The sequence below is a fragment of the Taudactylus pleione genome, unplaced genomic scaffold (genome assembly GCF_031769625.1).
Source record: "Taudactylus pleione unplaced genomic scaffold, aTauple2 ptg000133l, whole genome shotgun sequence".
NCBI lineage: Eukaryota > Metazoa > Chordata > Amphibia > Anura > Myobatrachidae > Taudactylus > Taudactylus pleione.
In genome coordinates, this window is record NW_028284535.1 from 1,328,844 (window position 1) to 1,346,533 (window position 17,690).

Below are 17,690 nucleotides of genomic sequence, written 5' to 3' on the forward strand. Positions count from 1 at the left end.
ACAATCAACCAATAATAAAAATAATCATTTATTAATGAACAGTTACTTATACAGCTACCTGAATATTCCGTTGCCCTTTACAATTAATAATAGTTATTAACGCTAAGGAAAATGCCCATCAAACTCATCACCCTACTTGCAATTTTAAAATAATTTTTAAGATCACTGTAGGCCCACTAACGCATCCAAACGAAAACGCTACTGCGGCGGAACGCGTCAGTCAAAAAAACTCTATGGATCTGATATATATGGGCTCGAGTGCAGCGTTTTTTTTAATAGAGCCTCAAGATGGGTCATACAACGGCTAGGTCCATTTAAATGTGTCCTCATATGTCTCCATAGAAGGATGTGGTCATTTAGAAGTCTGAGATATCAGCAGTTTCATTATTCAGCACGTGTTAGTGGTTTAGCTCTGGCAACCTATCACTCAGAAAGATTTCTGTGCCGGGAAAGTCCCAAGGGCTCACATTAGAATGGAGGAACAGTATATAAGTAATAAGCACATCCCGTATTTAGTAGGGATGTGCAGGCTCTGATAGGTTCGAGTATGTTGAGTTCGGATTTTTCCCTCCAAAAAAACGGAACTCAGAAAGAGGCAAAACGTCATCTTGCATGGACGAACATCATCATTCCTAGTATTTAGTTACCTCAATAATATACATCTATACCTCCACAAAATGGCAGCAGCGAAGCCAATGTACAACGGTAACTACATACATAAAACAATGGCCCTCATTCAGAGCCGTACGCTCTGAGCAGAGCGCACGCTCTGAATGAGGGCCGCCCTCCATAAAAATGGAGCGTCCTCCTGGACGCTCGTATAGCTGTGGGTCACCACCCACAGCCTATACGAGCGTGCAGTTTGATGGCCGCGATGGTCTTGACCATCGCGACCATCGAAACTGCGAGCCGGAGCCTGCGGTTGAGGTTTTCAACCGCAAGGCCCGGAGTGATTTTGGCTCTATCAGAGCCAAAATCACTCCCACTGACATCACTAGTGATGTCAGTGGGCCGGCTTCTGACGGTAGGCGTTCCCTTGGGAACGCCCCCATCAGGGAGGCACGCCCCCGGCACGCCCACCAAAGGGGGCGTGCTGTCAATCAACATCGACAGCACGCCCCCTTTGATCAGACACAACGAGCGAAGGACTTTCCTTCGCTCGTCGCGTCTGGCGCATGCGCACGACGGAGCTCCCTCGGTCGTGCGCATGCTCAGTGCAGACCATCGACCCACTTGCGAGCGGACAGCCGCTTGCGAGTGGGTCTGAATCAGGGCCAATGATCATTGCTGATTAAGGCCCTCGGTTACAAGAAGCGATCGCTCTCTCTGAATGAGGACGGCCGCTTCTTTTTTTAGTGCGGCCTCCTGGTCGCTAGCTAAGCTGTGGATTACCACCCACAATTTAGCGACTGACCAGGATGATGGTCAAGACCAATGTTGGGTCTCGGCAACCGCAAGCCCCAGGAAACTTCCTGCTCTGATCGAGCAGGAAACTCCCCACTGACATCACTGCTGATGTCAGTGCGGCTGCCCACAAAACGGCAGGCGTTCCGTCATCGTCAGCCGGCCCTTTTGCAGTGAGCTCCGGAGCGAGAGAGTTTCTCTCTCGCTCCGGGGCTTGTGCATGCGCAGTCCGGCCGCTGCACCTGCGCAGGACCAAAACATCGACCCGATGGCGAGCGCGCACCGGGTCTGAATGAGGTCCTAAATGCCTGCAGATTTCAGTAATCCACATCTGTGTTTTAGAAGGAAGCTTACCCCCCAAACTATGGGGGTCTATGTACTAAGCATTGGACAGAGATAAAGTGGATGGTGATAAAGTACCAACCAATCAGCTCCTAGCTGTAATTTTTCAAACACAGCCTGTAATGTGACAGTTAGAAGTTGATTGATTTGTACTTTGGGCCCAATTCAGACCTGCTCGCTAGGATGGAGTGGAGGTGTGAATGCAGGCGTGCCTGAGCGTCTTAACGCCATTTCAGAGGCGTGCATAATTAAGAAGCAGCGTCATAGTGCACATCACTTGGTTGTATTTCACACTGAAGTGCTTGCGGTAGGGTATAGTCAGCCACAAGTTCTGCGTATGGGTCCGATGGTCCCCGATGTACCGATGGTTGCATACACTTCCTGGAGATGACGTGCACAAGTGGGCGCCTTAAGACAGGCTGGTGGGCGTCTGCATACCCAGAGCGATCGCACGCCAAGACATAGTGGGCGTGCTAATGCCTTGGCGTGCGATCGCATGCCTTGCCGAAATTTGCATACGCATCTAGCGTGCAAACGCATCTAGCGAGCGGGTCTGAATCGAGCCCTTTCATCTCTTTCCAAGGCTTAGTACATAGACCTCTGGCTTCAATCAAAGCATGGACCAAAAATACAGTATCAATGGTTTTCTTTTGATTAATTTGTTAAGTCAGTACCATACAATAAAGTATTTAAAAATGTTATCCAAAGTCCATATACTTTTTCTTAACTCCTTTGCAGCAGGTTGCCATGTTAGGAGGGAGATGTTAATTTAAGTAAGCAGGCAGAGATTTGCGTTCTTGCTCTGCCAAAATGCAATGTGTGGATAGGTGGATTCATACAAATGGGCGGGGTCAGTGATGTCACAGCAACTTGAATGACTGCAGACTCAGCTTTTTAACCTGTATCAGGTCCCTGTGTTTTACCTTTTATGATTTTATTGAATACTTTGAAATTAGGGGTTTTAATAGTCCTTAAATATTTGTCAATCATTTGACTTAGGGTAAACAGTATAGACATAAAACACCTACATCATTCTTTGACTGCACATGGTAATATTTAATTGTGCATTAATAGTTCAATGTGTTCTCGAAGCTTGTAATGTTTTACTATGCAGGTGTAAAGTATGGTATAGACAAACATTATCTCAAAGTGTTAGGCTTATATATAATCTGCATTCTGGCAAATCGGCTTCCTAATAAGCAAAGCACCTCAGGCATTTACGCTCAAAACTGTTGCAGATGACGCTACTTTGTTCAAGCACTAATAAGCAAGCTAAGATTGTTGGAAAACTTTACTGAGGCCATTGCAGGAGAGTCATAGCATGGAGACTTAACTAGAACAAGGTATAAGAGTACAGTATCACAATAAAGAGAGAGTACACATTGACAGAAACAGCACCACCTGCTGTCCCTCCAGTATAGTCACTCATGTGATACTTAGCCTTTAGCTGGTGCTATACTCCAACGCAAAGAGATACAAAATAAACATTTGAGACATAAACGGATAGCATTTACGGTAACTACCCCTTGTTTACCTTGTGGCAATAGTGGACAGCGGAAACAATTTGTCTGAAGAACCCGCGAGCCTCGCTTTCTGGGATCTGGTGCTTATTATTTATAAAATCATACAGCTCCCCATTGCTGGCATATTCCATCACAATGATGATTTTATCAGTGCTCTCAAATACTGCAGAAGAGGAAAAAAAATGTGTTTTATCATAGAGTTAAAAGAAATGATCAAAACTTAACACAACGGTTGTTGTCTAGCAACTTCACCAAAGAAACCGATTTCATCTTTTCATATCAAAGCATCACATTAGCCGTGCAAGAATAATTATTTTCAGAATTTTAATGAAACTTAAACAGTGATGATAAGAGCCAGTGCATCAGAAATTTGAATAACTGTCATATCCGCGGTGATTTTATAATATATGATGGCTAGAGTATGTTACTGCCCCGTGGGCCTGCACATTATACTAAGCAAAATGTGCTGCTCCCAAAACTGACAACATTTTGGCTCCCTAGGGGGTGCAGCTTTGTAAAAACAGACACAAAAATAAAAAGAATAAGCCTAAATATTGCTTTCATTGGTCCACTTCTGTAGATTTTGGCGTTCTCTGTTTTTAAAATTCAGGAGGAGGCGATCCGACATTTGTTAGTGTCCCCATAAATAATATGCAAAATGATTTTTCTTTAGTTAACGTCTTGGAAAACAAACCATTATGTCCTGTCTTCTATAGTTATTAAAATAACGCACCATAACCGACACTGAAAAGCTTTAATAATCAGTTACGGTTATGTCCGCCCCGCCCAGACATTCTGGTTTGTCCATGACGGACTGTGAAATGTAATTTCATACATCCTCTCTGGTATAATCTGTTATTGCTGCTGCAGTTTTTCATGGCTCTTTTTCTATCTGTAACAAGAGCATTATGTGACCAGCACACTTTCCAGGAGGAGCTGCTACGAATGTAATTGCCAGTTTTAATAGTTCAGTTTGACATTTACAAGACGGAGTTTTCAAGGATAAATAGTAATCACTCTCTTAAAAGGTTGTGAACCCTGTGCATCATTTTGTATGCAGTAGGACTGGGATCATTTGTCATTAGGGCCATAAACTAATGCAGAAAACAAATGTGAAGGTTCCACGCAGAACATATGAACTCCTTTGGCAGTATGCGCCTATTTCTGCACTTTTATGGAAACACGCATACGTGCATCAAGATAGGCTGCATTATGTGTGAGGAAAGTGTTGTACTTGGTGGTGAAGAGGGGGGAACGGAAGTTCTGTGGAGAATGTAGGTTAGCGCAGTAATGCAGTTCAATTTGCACACAAGTGCAAAAAAAAATCAAAACATTATTCTAATGAGCCTCAGTGGGTGGAGACTGTGATTTAGTTTCCAATTTAATAGGTGTCACCTGCAAGACCGTCATACCTGCAATAAAGGCATCATTAAAGTTTCCACCCTATTGACTACATTCGAATATGAATATATATCAAAGGTCATGCATTACGGAGTTAAACAGTAAACAAGGAATAACTGGAGTACTCCTTGTTTTTTTCCACTCTTCTGCAGATGGTTATCAAGTGTTTCTCTAACTGAGCAGGCAGTGTGAGTGACAGCCTGACAGACTTGCTGTGCAGAAATCCACAGTATAGACTGGTGGATCCCCACACATGGTTATGGTGTCCCAGTATCTAAAGTAATAACATTTTCAGCTTTCAACCTTTACCAAAACCAGATTTCAAAGTTCATAAGAGTCACATATTAGCCACAAAAACTGAATGCGGGTTAATGCTTCTTAAGTGCGCAAGTGAATTTACATGTTCACCAAACATGTAGCGATATAGCGGCCGATCCGACGGTTTTGAACGACATCGCCACTATATCGTTCCATGTGTGGGCACTATATCGTCCGCTGCGCGCTGCCCTGGGGGTCGTCCGTCGCTCCTCCAGATCTTTCTGCATGTTCAGTTGATCTGGGGGGTCGACGAACGATCCCATGCAGCGCTATGCGGGTGGGGGAGGGGGTGCCGGCGTATCGGACGGTCGGCCACGGGATCGCTCTGTGTGTGGGGACCACCTGATATGTCGGCCGTCGGATCACATCTTCAGACGTCTCCCTTCATTAATTTCCATATTAAAGATTTTGTGTGTGTGTACTTTCCGCAGAAGTGCAAATGGATGCCATGTTATGGGTTAGACCGTGACCCAATCTACCTTTCTCCGGTACTACAAATGTGACAGGAAGAATAGAGGTTTGCAGGAAAAGAAAGACTGAGCACCTTTCTGCAAAGCCCAGGACCCCCCTCTAAATGCACCCTCCCGCTCCCCCCCCTATCTCATTTAAATAATTCCAACCATCTTAACGACATATTGCTATTCCACAACAATGGGAAAGTAGGTGTACAAAGAATGCCCTGGCTGGTCCACCCAATTTCCACCGGCCGAGATGAACTTAAGCGGGGAAACCAGAGCTCATTTTGCAGGAGCAATACATAAATGAGCAGCAGGGGGAGCTGGTGGGAAGGGCACATATAAGGAGGCTTCCCTGTGCCATGGGCAGGAATATCCTCCCAGCAAAGTCACCCTGAATTCTCTGGCTGCTCCTATGCATACAATGGGGCACTTTTGACACGTCACTTTTTCAATTGTACTTTTGAAGGGGAAGGAAAATTCTAGGCACACTGCAAGCTACTGTATGTAGGAAAAGCTTCAAATATAAAAAAAGTGACACGTCATAAAATCATTCCCATAGTTCCATCACTTTGATTACTTTTTAGGAAATATATGAGGCTAAAATGTGCAGTATTTGATGAATAACTATAATTTGAATAAATGAGGGTGTAGGTGTAGGTTGGACTTTAGAGTGATGTTTTTACACTATGAGCAGTTTCCAAAGTATCTGTAAATACAAAACTCGGTGGTGTCTCGAAAGATCGGAGAGTGACCAGTCACCAAAATATCTGTCTGACATTAGAGCGCTGCAGGGCAATGACAGGTTACTACTGAACAATGCGCTTAGATTCTGAATATTTCAATTTGGGGGACCAGTTGTCCTTTAAAATTAATAACTGAGGCTATTAAGATCTTTGTTTATAAATAAGAATGAAAAAGTTGCAATTGTGTTCATTTTCCGACATGTGCGTTGATATGACAGACCCAGTCCAGCCTGCAAAACGTCTGCATACTGGGACACGTGTAACAGAGGCATATACAGGTGTGTCCACATACATCTAGCCTCCTTGCGCGTTAAACAGACTTTCTAGCGCCGAGCGTCTTTTCGTGTGACTTTTTCCCTTAAAGTGCGTTTTATTCACAATGCAATGCAAATAGGACACACAGGCAGCTTCTGCTTATTAAAATGACGCGTTACAGTGTTACAGTCGCTGACACTGTGACGTAGCATTTCGCATGCAGATACAGCCGCAGCTGCGCACAGAATATAGGCATGCCGCATATCATTTTAACCAGCCTAAGCTGCTTGTGCATTCTATTCACATCACTTTGCAGATAAAACTCATTTTAAGGGAAAAGGCCGCACAAAAAGACAATCGGTTCTTACCGGTCGCACAGCGCTCATGCGTTATGAGTAACGCGACTTGTAGCGCACGGAGGATAGATGTATGAGGACACATCTGTACCAGTGTATGCGCCTGGCAGACAGATCAATGCATATCCACATCTGCTTCGGCTGATGGTATGCTGGACCTTATAGTACCACCACCGCTGGAGAGTCACATGACAGGTTGCATATACCATACGATCAGCTAACAATGCCCTATAAACGAGTCTGCGTTATAACCTATATCTGGTGCAAAGCATGCTGGTATGTTACATGCTCCGTGTTCCTGCAGGCGATGTGCGGAGTAACAAGCAGTCATTAGATTCCTGCAAGATGGATAACCCCAGTAGGGGTCCATCACAATCAACGTCTCCTTTTATCCACTGCTATGACAGACACAGGTTTCAGTGAACAATGGAGCCACTTAATCCTATTTAGTGGAGGGACCTGTGGTGCCCGGGGGGAGTCTCTGATATGCTGTGTGACATGTGCCCCAGGCTCATACTGACCTTCGAAGACCTGTATGATGTGCTCATGTTTCAGCAGAGCGGTGATCTCAATCTCCCGCTGAAGATGTACTCTGTCCAGCTCATCTGTGATCCTATCTTTCTGAATAGACTTCACAGCGACCTAAAGAAGCATGTATATGGTTATTAGCATCAAAAATGTCCACGGCTGAGAGCCACATCCTACTGCGCTTCACTCTGTTGTATCTCTGTAGACTGGTCTCACGTATTACCTATACCACCTTCCTTTCCCAAGGGGTTCCGGGTAACAATAATAGAATGGGAAGCCTTTAGCGTAGAACGTTTATTGTTTAAACTATTTATCATCATAGAGTGACATGGTCCAAGAACACATGTGAAATCGGCCATACTGTTACTGGTTTCCTACTGATAGGGTCGGTATCCAGCCCGATTGTCCACATTCAGAATGTTGACATAGACGTTAGGTCGACAACCAATATTCCAACATACAATTAGGTCGACAAAGTTAAAATTTGGAATACGTTCATAATGACGACATTTAACATGTCGGCGTCAGAATAGCAACATATTTTTTGTTGATTTTTATGGGAAGGGTTAGGTTTAGGAGTAGGGTTAGGTTTAGGCTAAAATAATCAAAAACACATGTCGACATCATGGGGCTATATTTACTAAAATGAGAGTTTTCAGAAGTGGGGATGTTGCCCATAGCAACCAATCAGATTCTACATAACATTTAACTAGCACCTTCTAGAAGATAATAGCTAGAATCTGATTGGTAGCTACTTCTCCACTTTTAAAACTCTCACTTTAGTAAATATACACCTTGGGGCGGAATTCAATTGATTTCGCGGCCTGCATCTCCCGTCTAAAGTGACAGGAGATCGCGGGCCGCTATTCAATTGTGCCAGCTTTTCACGCTGATCGCGCCCATAGAGGTCAGGTTTAGCCGCGTAAAGCAGCTAAACACGACCAAAGTGCTGGGCGCGATCGCGAAAAGTGATGTTTGGGCGCCCAAACATGTCACTTTTCGCACATTTCAGCTCTCATCCCCCAGGGGCTGCGAGCTGAAATGTAGCGCTTGGCAACTGATCGTGCCCGACAGGAGCAAGAATAGAATAGCTCCGTCGGGCGCGATAGGGGATGAAAAGAATTGAATTCCGCCCTTAGTGTCAACATGTTAAATGTTGGCATTCTGAACATGGCAACATTTTAACCATGTCGACATAATTGTATGACGGGGAATATGGCGCTGTACAATGCGAAAACAACGTGGACATGGACAGATGGAATGACTAAACTGTAATGAACGATTACCTTTAATGTGTTACACTAATGATAACACTGCAATAAAGCATTTAATATGTCTCCCTAATTATTATTTGCACTAATATTTGTTTCTACAGAATCCTGGTGACATTCTGGTTGATAGATTGCACTACAGACGGCTCTGTACAGGGGAAGATTGATTATGACCACCCTGTATATTTATTATATACCTACATTATGGAATACTTTCTCAGTTTCTTGTGCCAGTAGTAGTGCCAGGTCAGGAAACCTAGACAGTACACGGTAAACCTTACGCGCCTCACTGTGTGCATTGTTTTTGCCCAGCACACAATGAGTTTCTCACCCCAGTGCGCCTATGAAACAGCCTGTTTACTCAGAGGTTATTTATCTTCTACAGACGGTTTTGAGAACAGCTTATGTCACATTCTGTATCCCAGGGATTTAGGTACAAGGGTATACTGACATGATGGCAAGAAGCACTGGGTTATAGAATGTGATTCCGCACTGTTAGCACCGAACATTCCGTCCCCTTGTCTAATTTTACCTTCATGATGTAATCACTGTCCGGCCACACAGGGCCTTGTACACAGACCATTACACGCTCACACGTAGTCTCAAAGCAATTGATCAACACATAGTTTAAGTAGAAGAAATACTGCTCTTAATATCATGTAATTATTTAGTTACTTAGTATCTCGTTCTGCCTGGAAGATAAAAACACAGCTCTCTGATCTCTCTAATAATGAACTTACATTTTGGGGCATATGTATCAAAGCTTGATGTGAGATAAAATTGTGAGATATATTACCAACCAATCAGCTTCTAACTTACAGTTTAAGAAAGTTTAAGAAATTATAGTTTGGAGCTGATAGGTTGGTGATATATATTTCACAATTTATCTCACATCAAGCTTTGATACATATGCCCCTAACTAGATTGTTGCTTCTTCGGCAGAACATTATGACAGTGTTGGCAGAATTTACAGTAAACATGTTAGAAGCAAATGGAATATAGACTACAGAAACTATGTTTGGTGCAGAAATATACATCAGAGAAATGCAATATTGCATTATATCTATTACTCTACATGTAGTATGAAATCAGATCAGTACAGTATCATCAGCCGCAGAACTCAGAAAAATGACTCTGTCTAAGCTTATATAAACCACCTCGCCAAATAAGAGCGTTTTGACCCAACGTTGCTCAATCACAGAGAGGGGCTTGGAACCACAACAATGATCGCTGGTACAAAATCAGGACAATACACAGAGCAGATAGTGCTCAAAAGGGCATTCCAAACTGTATGTGTCATATGCCTGTGGTTGCCATGGTAGTTATTACACTGCAGAATGCTAAATCATTGATAGCATTTTTTCATGGAATTGCTGCTTTAAGTATAACACGGTTTAAATATATAATTGATTTTTTAAATAAATTGTCATTTTTGAGATTAAACACTACTTTTTAAAGCTTAAAATTAGTGTAAAATTTCCATTTTCACTTTTGGTGTATATATAATTTTTTTTGTTTATATTGTTCGTATACAGTCTACTCTACGTGGATTAGTGCACAGTACTATCTCTTCAGAATGGACCACTTGTACACAGAAGTGTTTATGTTGATATAGTATTGCTAAACTGAGCGTCAGGAAGCTTTTATCAGCTCTGGAAGCCTGTTAACAGCAGTCGGCTCAGCTGCTTCCGGGACACTTTACCACACACATCCTTCTACAACTAATGTCTCGGCTACAGGACTAGAGTCATATGATAAAGTGCACAGCGAAGACTAGAGGTTATCTTTCTGAGTCACTGGAAATTCAGGACTACAAAGGGTAGAAAACGTTCAGTACCACAGGACCCAAAATTGGTCTATAAAGCGCACACGTATTCCGCAGCACTTTACAGAGAATATTTAGTCATTCATATTCAGGGGTGCATTAAGAGAGGAGGCCTCTCCTCTCCAGTTGGCGGCACATGGAGGAGACTGTGCACATGCCCAGAAAAATTGCTCGGCGGCCATTTTCACGGTGATTTCTGCAGCGCAGCCGTTGCAGGATTCCAGAGAGGTAATTATTAAAGGTGCAGGGTGATTTGGCCATGATGTAGCACAGGATTCGCCAGCCTGAAGTTTTCTCAGCTCTAACCCAATCACAACACACAACACAATGGGCTCGATTCAATTAAATAAATACTTGCCGACAATCAGCTCCCTCCTTCCGGGAGGGAGTTGATTGTCGGCTAACGGGGGGGGGGGGGGGGTGTATCTGGACAGTTATGACACATTGGGGGTGGAGGCGGAGGCGCGTGATTGTGACCCCGCCTCCTCTTCACAATTATTTTCGGCTGTAAAGCAGAGGGCGGGGCCATGATGACGTGATTCAGCGCGAATCGCGTCACTGCCCCCCCCCTGTTGAGGGGATTTCTAGTTTATTAAAGTCACCTACACACAATAGAGGCAGCCATTTTGTTTTTGGTGGTTGAACCACTCGCTGTTCAGTCTAACGTTGATGCCTGCTTTTATCCAGCAACGTGATAGGCTGCCTATCGTATAACACAAAAATGGCTGTGCATTTGGAAACGGAGAGAGATAAATTAGAGAAAGATAAAGTACCCACCAATCAGGTCCTATCTGTCATTTTACAGGCTGTGTTTGAAGCTGATTGGTTGGTACTTTATCTCTCTCCACTTTTTCTCTCTCCAAGCTTTGATAAATATCGTCCCTAGTCACATATGAGGCCAGTTATAAAAATTGCAAACAAAACCTTTGAAAATATGTAGTAAAATTGAAAATCCTTGAACTGGTCATGCCTGATACGGATCAGCCTGTGATCTATACAGCTGCGCTATACATTTCCAGGACCACCAGAAAAGGGAAGGTTTTCTTTTCAATCCCCTCAGGAATCTCAGACTCCAATATTTCTTTATATAAAACTCTCCCTGTCCACGCTGGGAATTTTGCTGGAATGTTGGCAGCGGCTGAAGTCATTCAGATTCCTTCCAGCACATTCTCCTCTAAGAATAAGTAAGGGTTATACATGGGAATATAACCAATACACGTATATTCTGGGAGGCGGGAAGAAAACACTACCTCATGCTGTTGAGATGATTTTAACAGGGCCCCTTTGATCTTTCTGTCGGCACAGATGTTATTTTATATATATATATTATACACACACACACATATATATACACAACAGACATATATATATATTACATGGTATTTGAACATTTGTTCAACTTTCCCTAATTTGAGTCTGTTTTGATGCAATCCGGATGCACAGTATAAATCAGCCGATGCTGACAGTCACTTGTGGGCATGATGACTCCGGAGCAAGTTTAGACCAGTCAGCACCCTGTTGCACAATAATGTATGACACATATTTTTGCGGGTATGAGAGGAATTACATATTTTTAATAACACAAATTCAGTAATGCTGTCCCTTCATGTTTAGATACCAATCACTAGCACGTTATGGGGCTGTTCCAGAGTCAGGGCCATTCTGCACCTGCTTTTGCGTCTCTTGCTGTGGACGCGCCTATGGCTTTATGTCGATGCTATTATCAGCCGATCCCCTGGTGTACACCTGTGTGTCTGAATGACACAACCGGTACTGGGGTGCCCACTTTGTGCGTCTTTAGACACAGCCAACGGTCGCACCATTTCCACCAGCCCTACCCTAGCTGCATATACTCAGGTATTGTCTGGCCTCCAATGCGAGCGATTGAGCGTCTGAGTTCGCGGCCAGTTCAGAGACACGCCCCCAACACTAGGACAGTGTATTTCCTTATGAAGTCTATGCACTAAGCCTTGGAGAGAGAGAAAATGGACAGAGATAAAGTACCACCCAATCAGCTCCTAACTGTCATTTTTCAAACACAGCCTGTAACATGGCCATTAGCAGCTGATTGGTTGGTACTTTATCTCCGTCCACTTTATCTCTCTCTAAGGGCCATATTCAATTTGGAGCGAAAAGTCAGTTGCGGGACTTTTCGCCGTCATCAGAGGTTTTGCCGTCGAAAACTTATTGCGCGTGTCCCCACGTATCCCCGTATTCAATTCCAAATTGGCGAAAACGCGACCCGGCGAAAACAAAATGGCAAAAAAGTCTTGTCATTTTTTGGGAAATCAGCTTGACACCCCCCTAAAGATGCTCTGATCCCCAAAAAGCCCTGCAAAAGGTATTTTGGGTCTTTGAATGGTCTCAATAGGAGCTATTTAGCGTCTTTGGGAGAGTGGTGAAGAATAGCATTTAGCAACTTTTTTGGGCCAATAAGTAGTCCTATCAAATTTGGGATACCATGAAAATGGGTGCAAGCATATGTAAAAATCACTAAGCATTAAAGAGCGCCAAAAACGCACCTTCGGCAAGCACCTGGAGTAAAAGAAAACCCTCCCCCATACTTGCAGACCTCCCAAAGGCTATTTCGCTAGTTTTTGAAGTTGTACCCCCACTTTGAAATTTTTCGCCCACTATTTCAAAGGTTTTTTTTGGGGTGTCCTTTGTGTTTTAGCGTTTTTTGATGCAGTTAGCATCAAGGGGGGTGTACAAAGGGTGCGGAGTGTTTTCCGTACCTCTGCACCCCAAAACCCCAAATCTGCACTTTTTTCCGCCGTGTATTCATAGGCGAAACTTTATCGCCTATTACATTGCATTGCATTTTCGCACCGGGCGAAAAGACGCTAAAATTGAATATGGGCATAAGTGAAATCAGCTAAAATGCCGTCATCGCCGAAAAACTTTCGCCGACAACGGCTTTTCGCTCCAAATTGAATACGGCCTTCAGTTGTAATATCACAGACATATTTTCACACAAGTACTAGAAGCTACACAGTAATAAAGTGCTGGATATGTAACAGGTTACCCTTGTAGTTAAACTTAAAAAGGATCAGAAGGTAGAATCAATATTACCAATCACAGCTGAGGTAAAAATAAATAAACAGGACAAGTGGGAATAGGTTTATAGCAATGCTTTACCCAATGTGGAGCCTTAAAGAAAGTATGCTGTGAGTTTTATGGCCAGAACAAACCTGTCCTGGCTCCTCATTACAGAACTTCGGGAGACCAAAAAACCTCTGGAAACCACTGATTATCCCACTTTGTGCCACTATGGGTCCTCTGCTAAACACTAGCATACCCTCCAACATGACCCCTTCCACCAGGAACAAAATGCTCTGCTCCTGGTCTTTGCTCTTAGTTGATGATGGCAGTCACCAGGGTTAAACAACACCTTTCTCATCAATGAACTAGTTCAACACAGGTGACGGCAATCATATGTTGTAAGACCAGGAGCAGAGCATCTTGCACCTGGTAGAAGGGAGCATCTTGGCGGGGGGGGGGCAGCATTAGTAGGGTGCAATGAGCAAGCGATGACAGTGTAGGTGGATTCCTAATGAGTTGGTAGCGATGGATGAGGTCCCACTCTGGATGATGCACCCCTGGGGTCCAGTAATAGGAATCACCATATATTATGGAGCAGGAACAGCCGATCACAGGTTACAAATGTTTGCATACGTACACATAGGGGCATATCCAATAGGCTGCAAGGTTTTGCCTACAGAAAATTACATGGACCTCACGACCAATTTTGGATTACCACGGGTATGCGGACTTCCAATACCCATGGTATACACACACATGGGACACATACACACTGGCAGGGGGTCAGACACACACTGACAGGGGTCACACTCATACTGCTGGAGAAGACGGATGCAGAAGACTTCAGTCGGGGAAGTGGAGGATCAGGACAGCGCAGCAGCAGTTGAGTAATTATGGACTAATTAAGCTAATTGGAAACTTTCATTTGCTTAATTCCTCATATTTTGGGGGGGGGTACAAAATAGCAAATGCTGATATTTTTCCTTAAAATATGGATTTTAGGAAAAATTAGATCTGCTCTGGAGGTGCTCCAAAAAAAATCTTGCGCTCCAAAAAAAACCTGCACGCCATTGAAAACAAAAAATCTCGCACTGGCAGGAAAAACCCAGCAGGCGTGTTATTTATGGTAAGCTCGCACCTCATTGGATATGCCCCATAGAAAGGATGGGATTCACCAGTAGTCTGATCTGTGCACACAAAGCTCTGTACTGATGGGTGTGTGGCACAAGTGGAATATTATGGAGGAAAAATCAAGTTGGCTTTGCACATTGTGCAGATGCATTCTGGGACTAATTGGCATTTTGTCGTTGCCAAGGCAACTGCCAGCTCTGTGCTGCTGAGGCCTTGCTAATCACATCTGCCAAACATGTCCGCCACCTCTTGTGTTGGCAGAAATGTCTCTGCTATCAGCCTCTACGCACTAAACAGCTGCTCTGCTCCTCGGCTCTGGGGAAAAGAGCTATTTTTAAGGCCCTGCGATGTAAGAATACCCGTTGACTTATTGTTTACAACTCTGCCAAACAGTTTATATTATTTGGCAGGGCAGCGGCATGCTGTGCAGCGGATTGCATTCATTCTCATCGCATTCCCACTCTTTCTGGGGATTGTTCAGCTTGTAATCACTGAACCTTGCAAATTCTACAGTGATCTACAGAAAACCCTATTGCACACAGATTGTGCTAGTCCTCGTAAACTACGTATCTCAATATAGCTCACCGTCATTGCACTTTCTAATAGATGTAGGTAGCTGGGCACAATATCTTTTAAACTACATGACCCCATGTGGTCTGCAGAACCAACTCTGTCGAGGCATGCTGGGACGTGTGGTTACACAATGGCCGGAGAACAACTTGCTATCTGAGTCACTATTTACAGGATGAATTACATAATAGCAGATAAGGAGACTTTTGTCAGTCATTACAAATGCACACCAAAGACTATACAGGATGTGGGTATCCCTGCTTGTGCACAGGTGGAGAGCTACTGTACAGTGCCTGATTTCATTAGTACATACTTGCAGATCTGATGATATAACTTTTTAAAATCATAGTATAACTATTTTACACTGACTCAGAGTGTAGGGGAATTGATCCTGACGGTTATAAAAATTAAACGATACCCCGTGGAGTACAGGGTTGTGTGTAATATCATATAAACATGTACATTATACCAAGGTAGTGCATATTATTATTATTATTATTATTCTCCTTTATTTATATGGTGCCACAAGGGTTCCACAGCGCCTTACAAAGTACAGAAACAAAGTACAGAAACAGTACAAAACAGTGAAATACAGTACAAGACATTGCAGGACAAGTATATAGTATATAAACATTGGAATATAGAGTAGTGAACAATATAAGTAAAGGAAGGAAAAACAGGGGAAGAGGGCCCTGCTCATGAGAGCTTACATTTTAAAGGCATATAATACTATATATACTACAACACTAATCCAATAAGCACACACATATTTTACTACATTTATTTATTTTAAAGCTTTATTTAAAAAATGTGTTCTTATGCGTTTAGGTGTTTGTGAGAAGTCTGAGTTTATCTATGAATATAAAACAGTTCAGTGGCCGGGATCAAAACAGTCACCAGTAATTCTTCTAGTCCATCAAGTGATGAGATAGATAGATAGATAGATAGATAGATAGATAGATAGATAGATAGATAGATAGATAGATAGATAGATATAGGAGATAGATAGATAGATAGATGATAGATAGATAGATAGATAGATAGATAGATAGATAGATAGATAGATAGATAGATAGATACCATTAGACCAGTAGTTAGTGAATGACAATTGCTACTTGAGATCTCAATTTGCATCTACTGAACACAAAGCCCAGTACAATTAATTATTCCAAACGCAATTTTTCTAAACACCAGGAACAGCCATAAGTGATACTCACCATCCTCCCAGTCGTCTTATCCAGAGCTTTCTTTACTTTGCCATAAGTACCTCTACCCAAGGTCTCCAGGAGTTGGTAGCGGTGTTTGATGCTGTGCTTGTGGTAGTGTTTCTTCACTGCCCTGGACATAGCAGAACAGCCAGTGTCTGGTACCCTGCAAGAATCGCACCTATCGCAGGTAGGGGCCCTCACCTCTTCCTTCCTGTGCCCCAGGTGCCCTCTGGTCACCTTACTGGACAGCAGGACCCCTTCACAAGCACTCTCTCCTGATACACAAGTCACACCTGTCATGATACCAGTCTCCTGTACCTAATGCAAGGGAAACTGGCACAAACTACTTTGCCAAGTTCTCAGCGCTGTGCTGTAAAATGATGCATGCTAAACATATATACTTAAATAAATTAAAATATTCCTAATAAATAATAATAAAAAAAAGTGCTGCTACCACTAACTGCTGCTGTCTAAGCGAGGAAGCAGACTGTGCTGTTAGTGTTTTAGTAAAAGTTACTAATGTCAGACACAAAGTGTCCAATTGCTACTGTACCTCTACCTCTCGCTATGGAGAGTTCTATAGTGTTAGTGATCTGATTTTGCACCTTTGCAAAGTATCTGGTCCAACTTCTTCTCTGCACCAGCAAAAGTCTCAGTGAATTCCTGCACTCTCCCCCTTTCTGCCCACTCAGACTGTGTGAATATCTCCTGACTGCAGCTGCTGAAGGCTGTAAGCAGGAATGATCTCCCTCTTGCACTGTATCTGTGTTGTGTTGCTGCAGCAGCGTGAGTAGTTGCTGTGTGTGTACTGAGCCTGAGCCCTGTGAGAATGGCCTTACATTCTCCTCATAGGAGTGGGAGGGGACAGTTAGGAAGTGGGCGTGGCCTTAGATGCTGCTTGCTGACTGGAGCCTGAGACATCCTTTACCTGGGCTGCTGGGATGAAGTGAAGCCAGAGCCAGTGACACATTGTTGCACATTTAACTTACTGCAGCAGCTTTAAGAGTCTAGGCCAGTGATAGGCAAACTGATTCACTTCAGGGGCCGCATTGGGCAGCCTTCTAACCTTCTCTTAACCTTTTTCTTAACCTTCTACTCTTCTCTTAACATTACTCTTAACGTCCAGAGTATTTTAAGTTAAATTAATACATGTGATCAATGAAAAAGACCCCTAACTATAATAAGATATCAGCAGGGATTTTTAATTAAGCGATTTCACACTCTTACAAGCAAATATGACATCAAGCAGAAGGGAGCTGGGGGTTGTAAGTAAGGGCTTGGTGGGTCGCCTGTTGCCCATCAGTGTTCTAAACTG

At 43.3% G+C, this 17,690-nt stretch overlaps 1 protein-coding gene across 1 annotated transcript in view; it reads right to left on the reverse strand.

Moving 5' to 3' along the window:
* Positions 1-17,167, reverse strand: part of LOC148523443 (NUAK family SNF1-like kinase 1) — a 38,171-nt gene extending 21,004 nt beyond the window's left edge. The window contains exons 1-3 of the mRNA XM_088473235.1: positions 16,385-17,167; positions 7,322-7,442; positions 3,281-3,432 (exon numbers count right to left, since the gene is read on the reverse strand). Of these exons, the coding sequence (XP_088329361.1) occupies positions 3,281-3,432; positions 7,322-7,442; positions 16,385-16,675 (564 nt within the window). The 5' untranslated portion in view covers positions 16,676-17,167. The remainder of the gene's footprint in view (positions 1-3,280; positions 3,433-7,321; positions 7,443-16,384) is intronic.
* Positions 17,168-17,690: the final 523 nt, after the last annotated feature.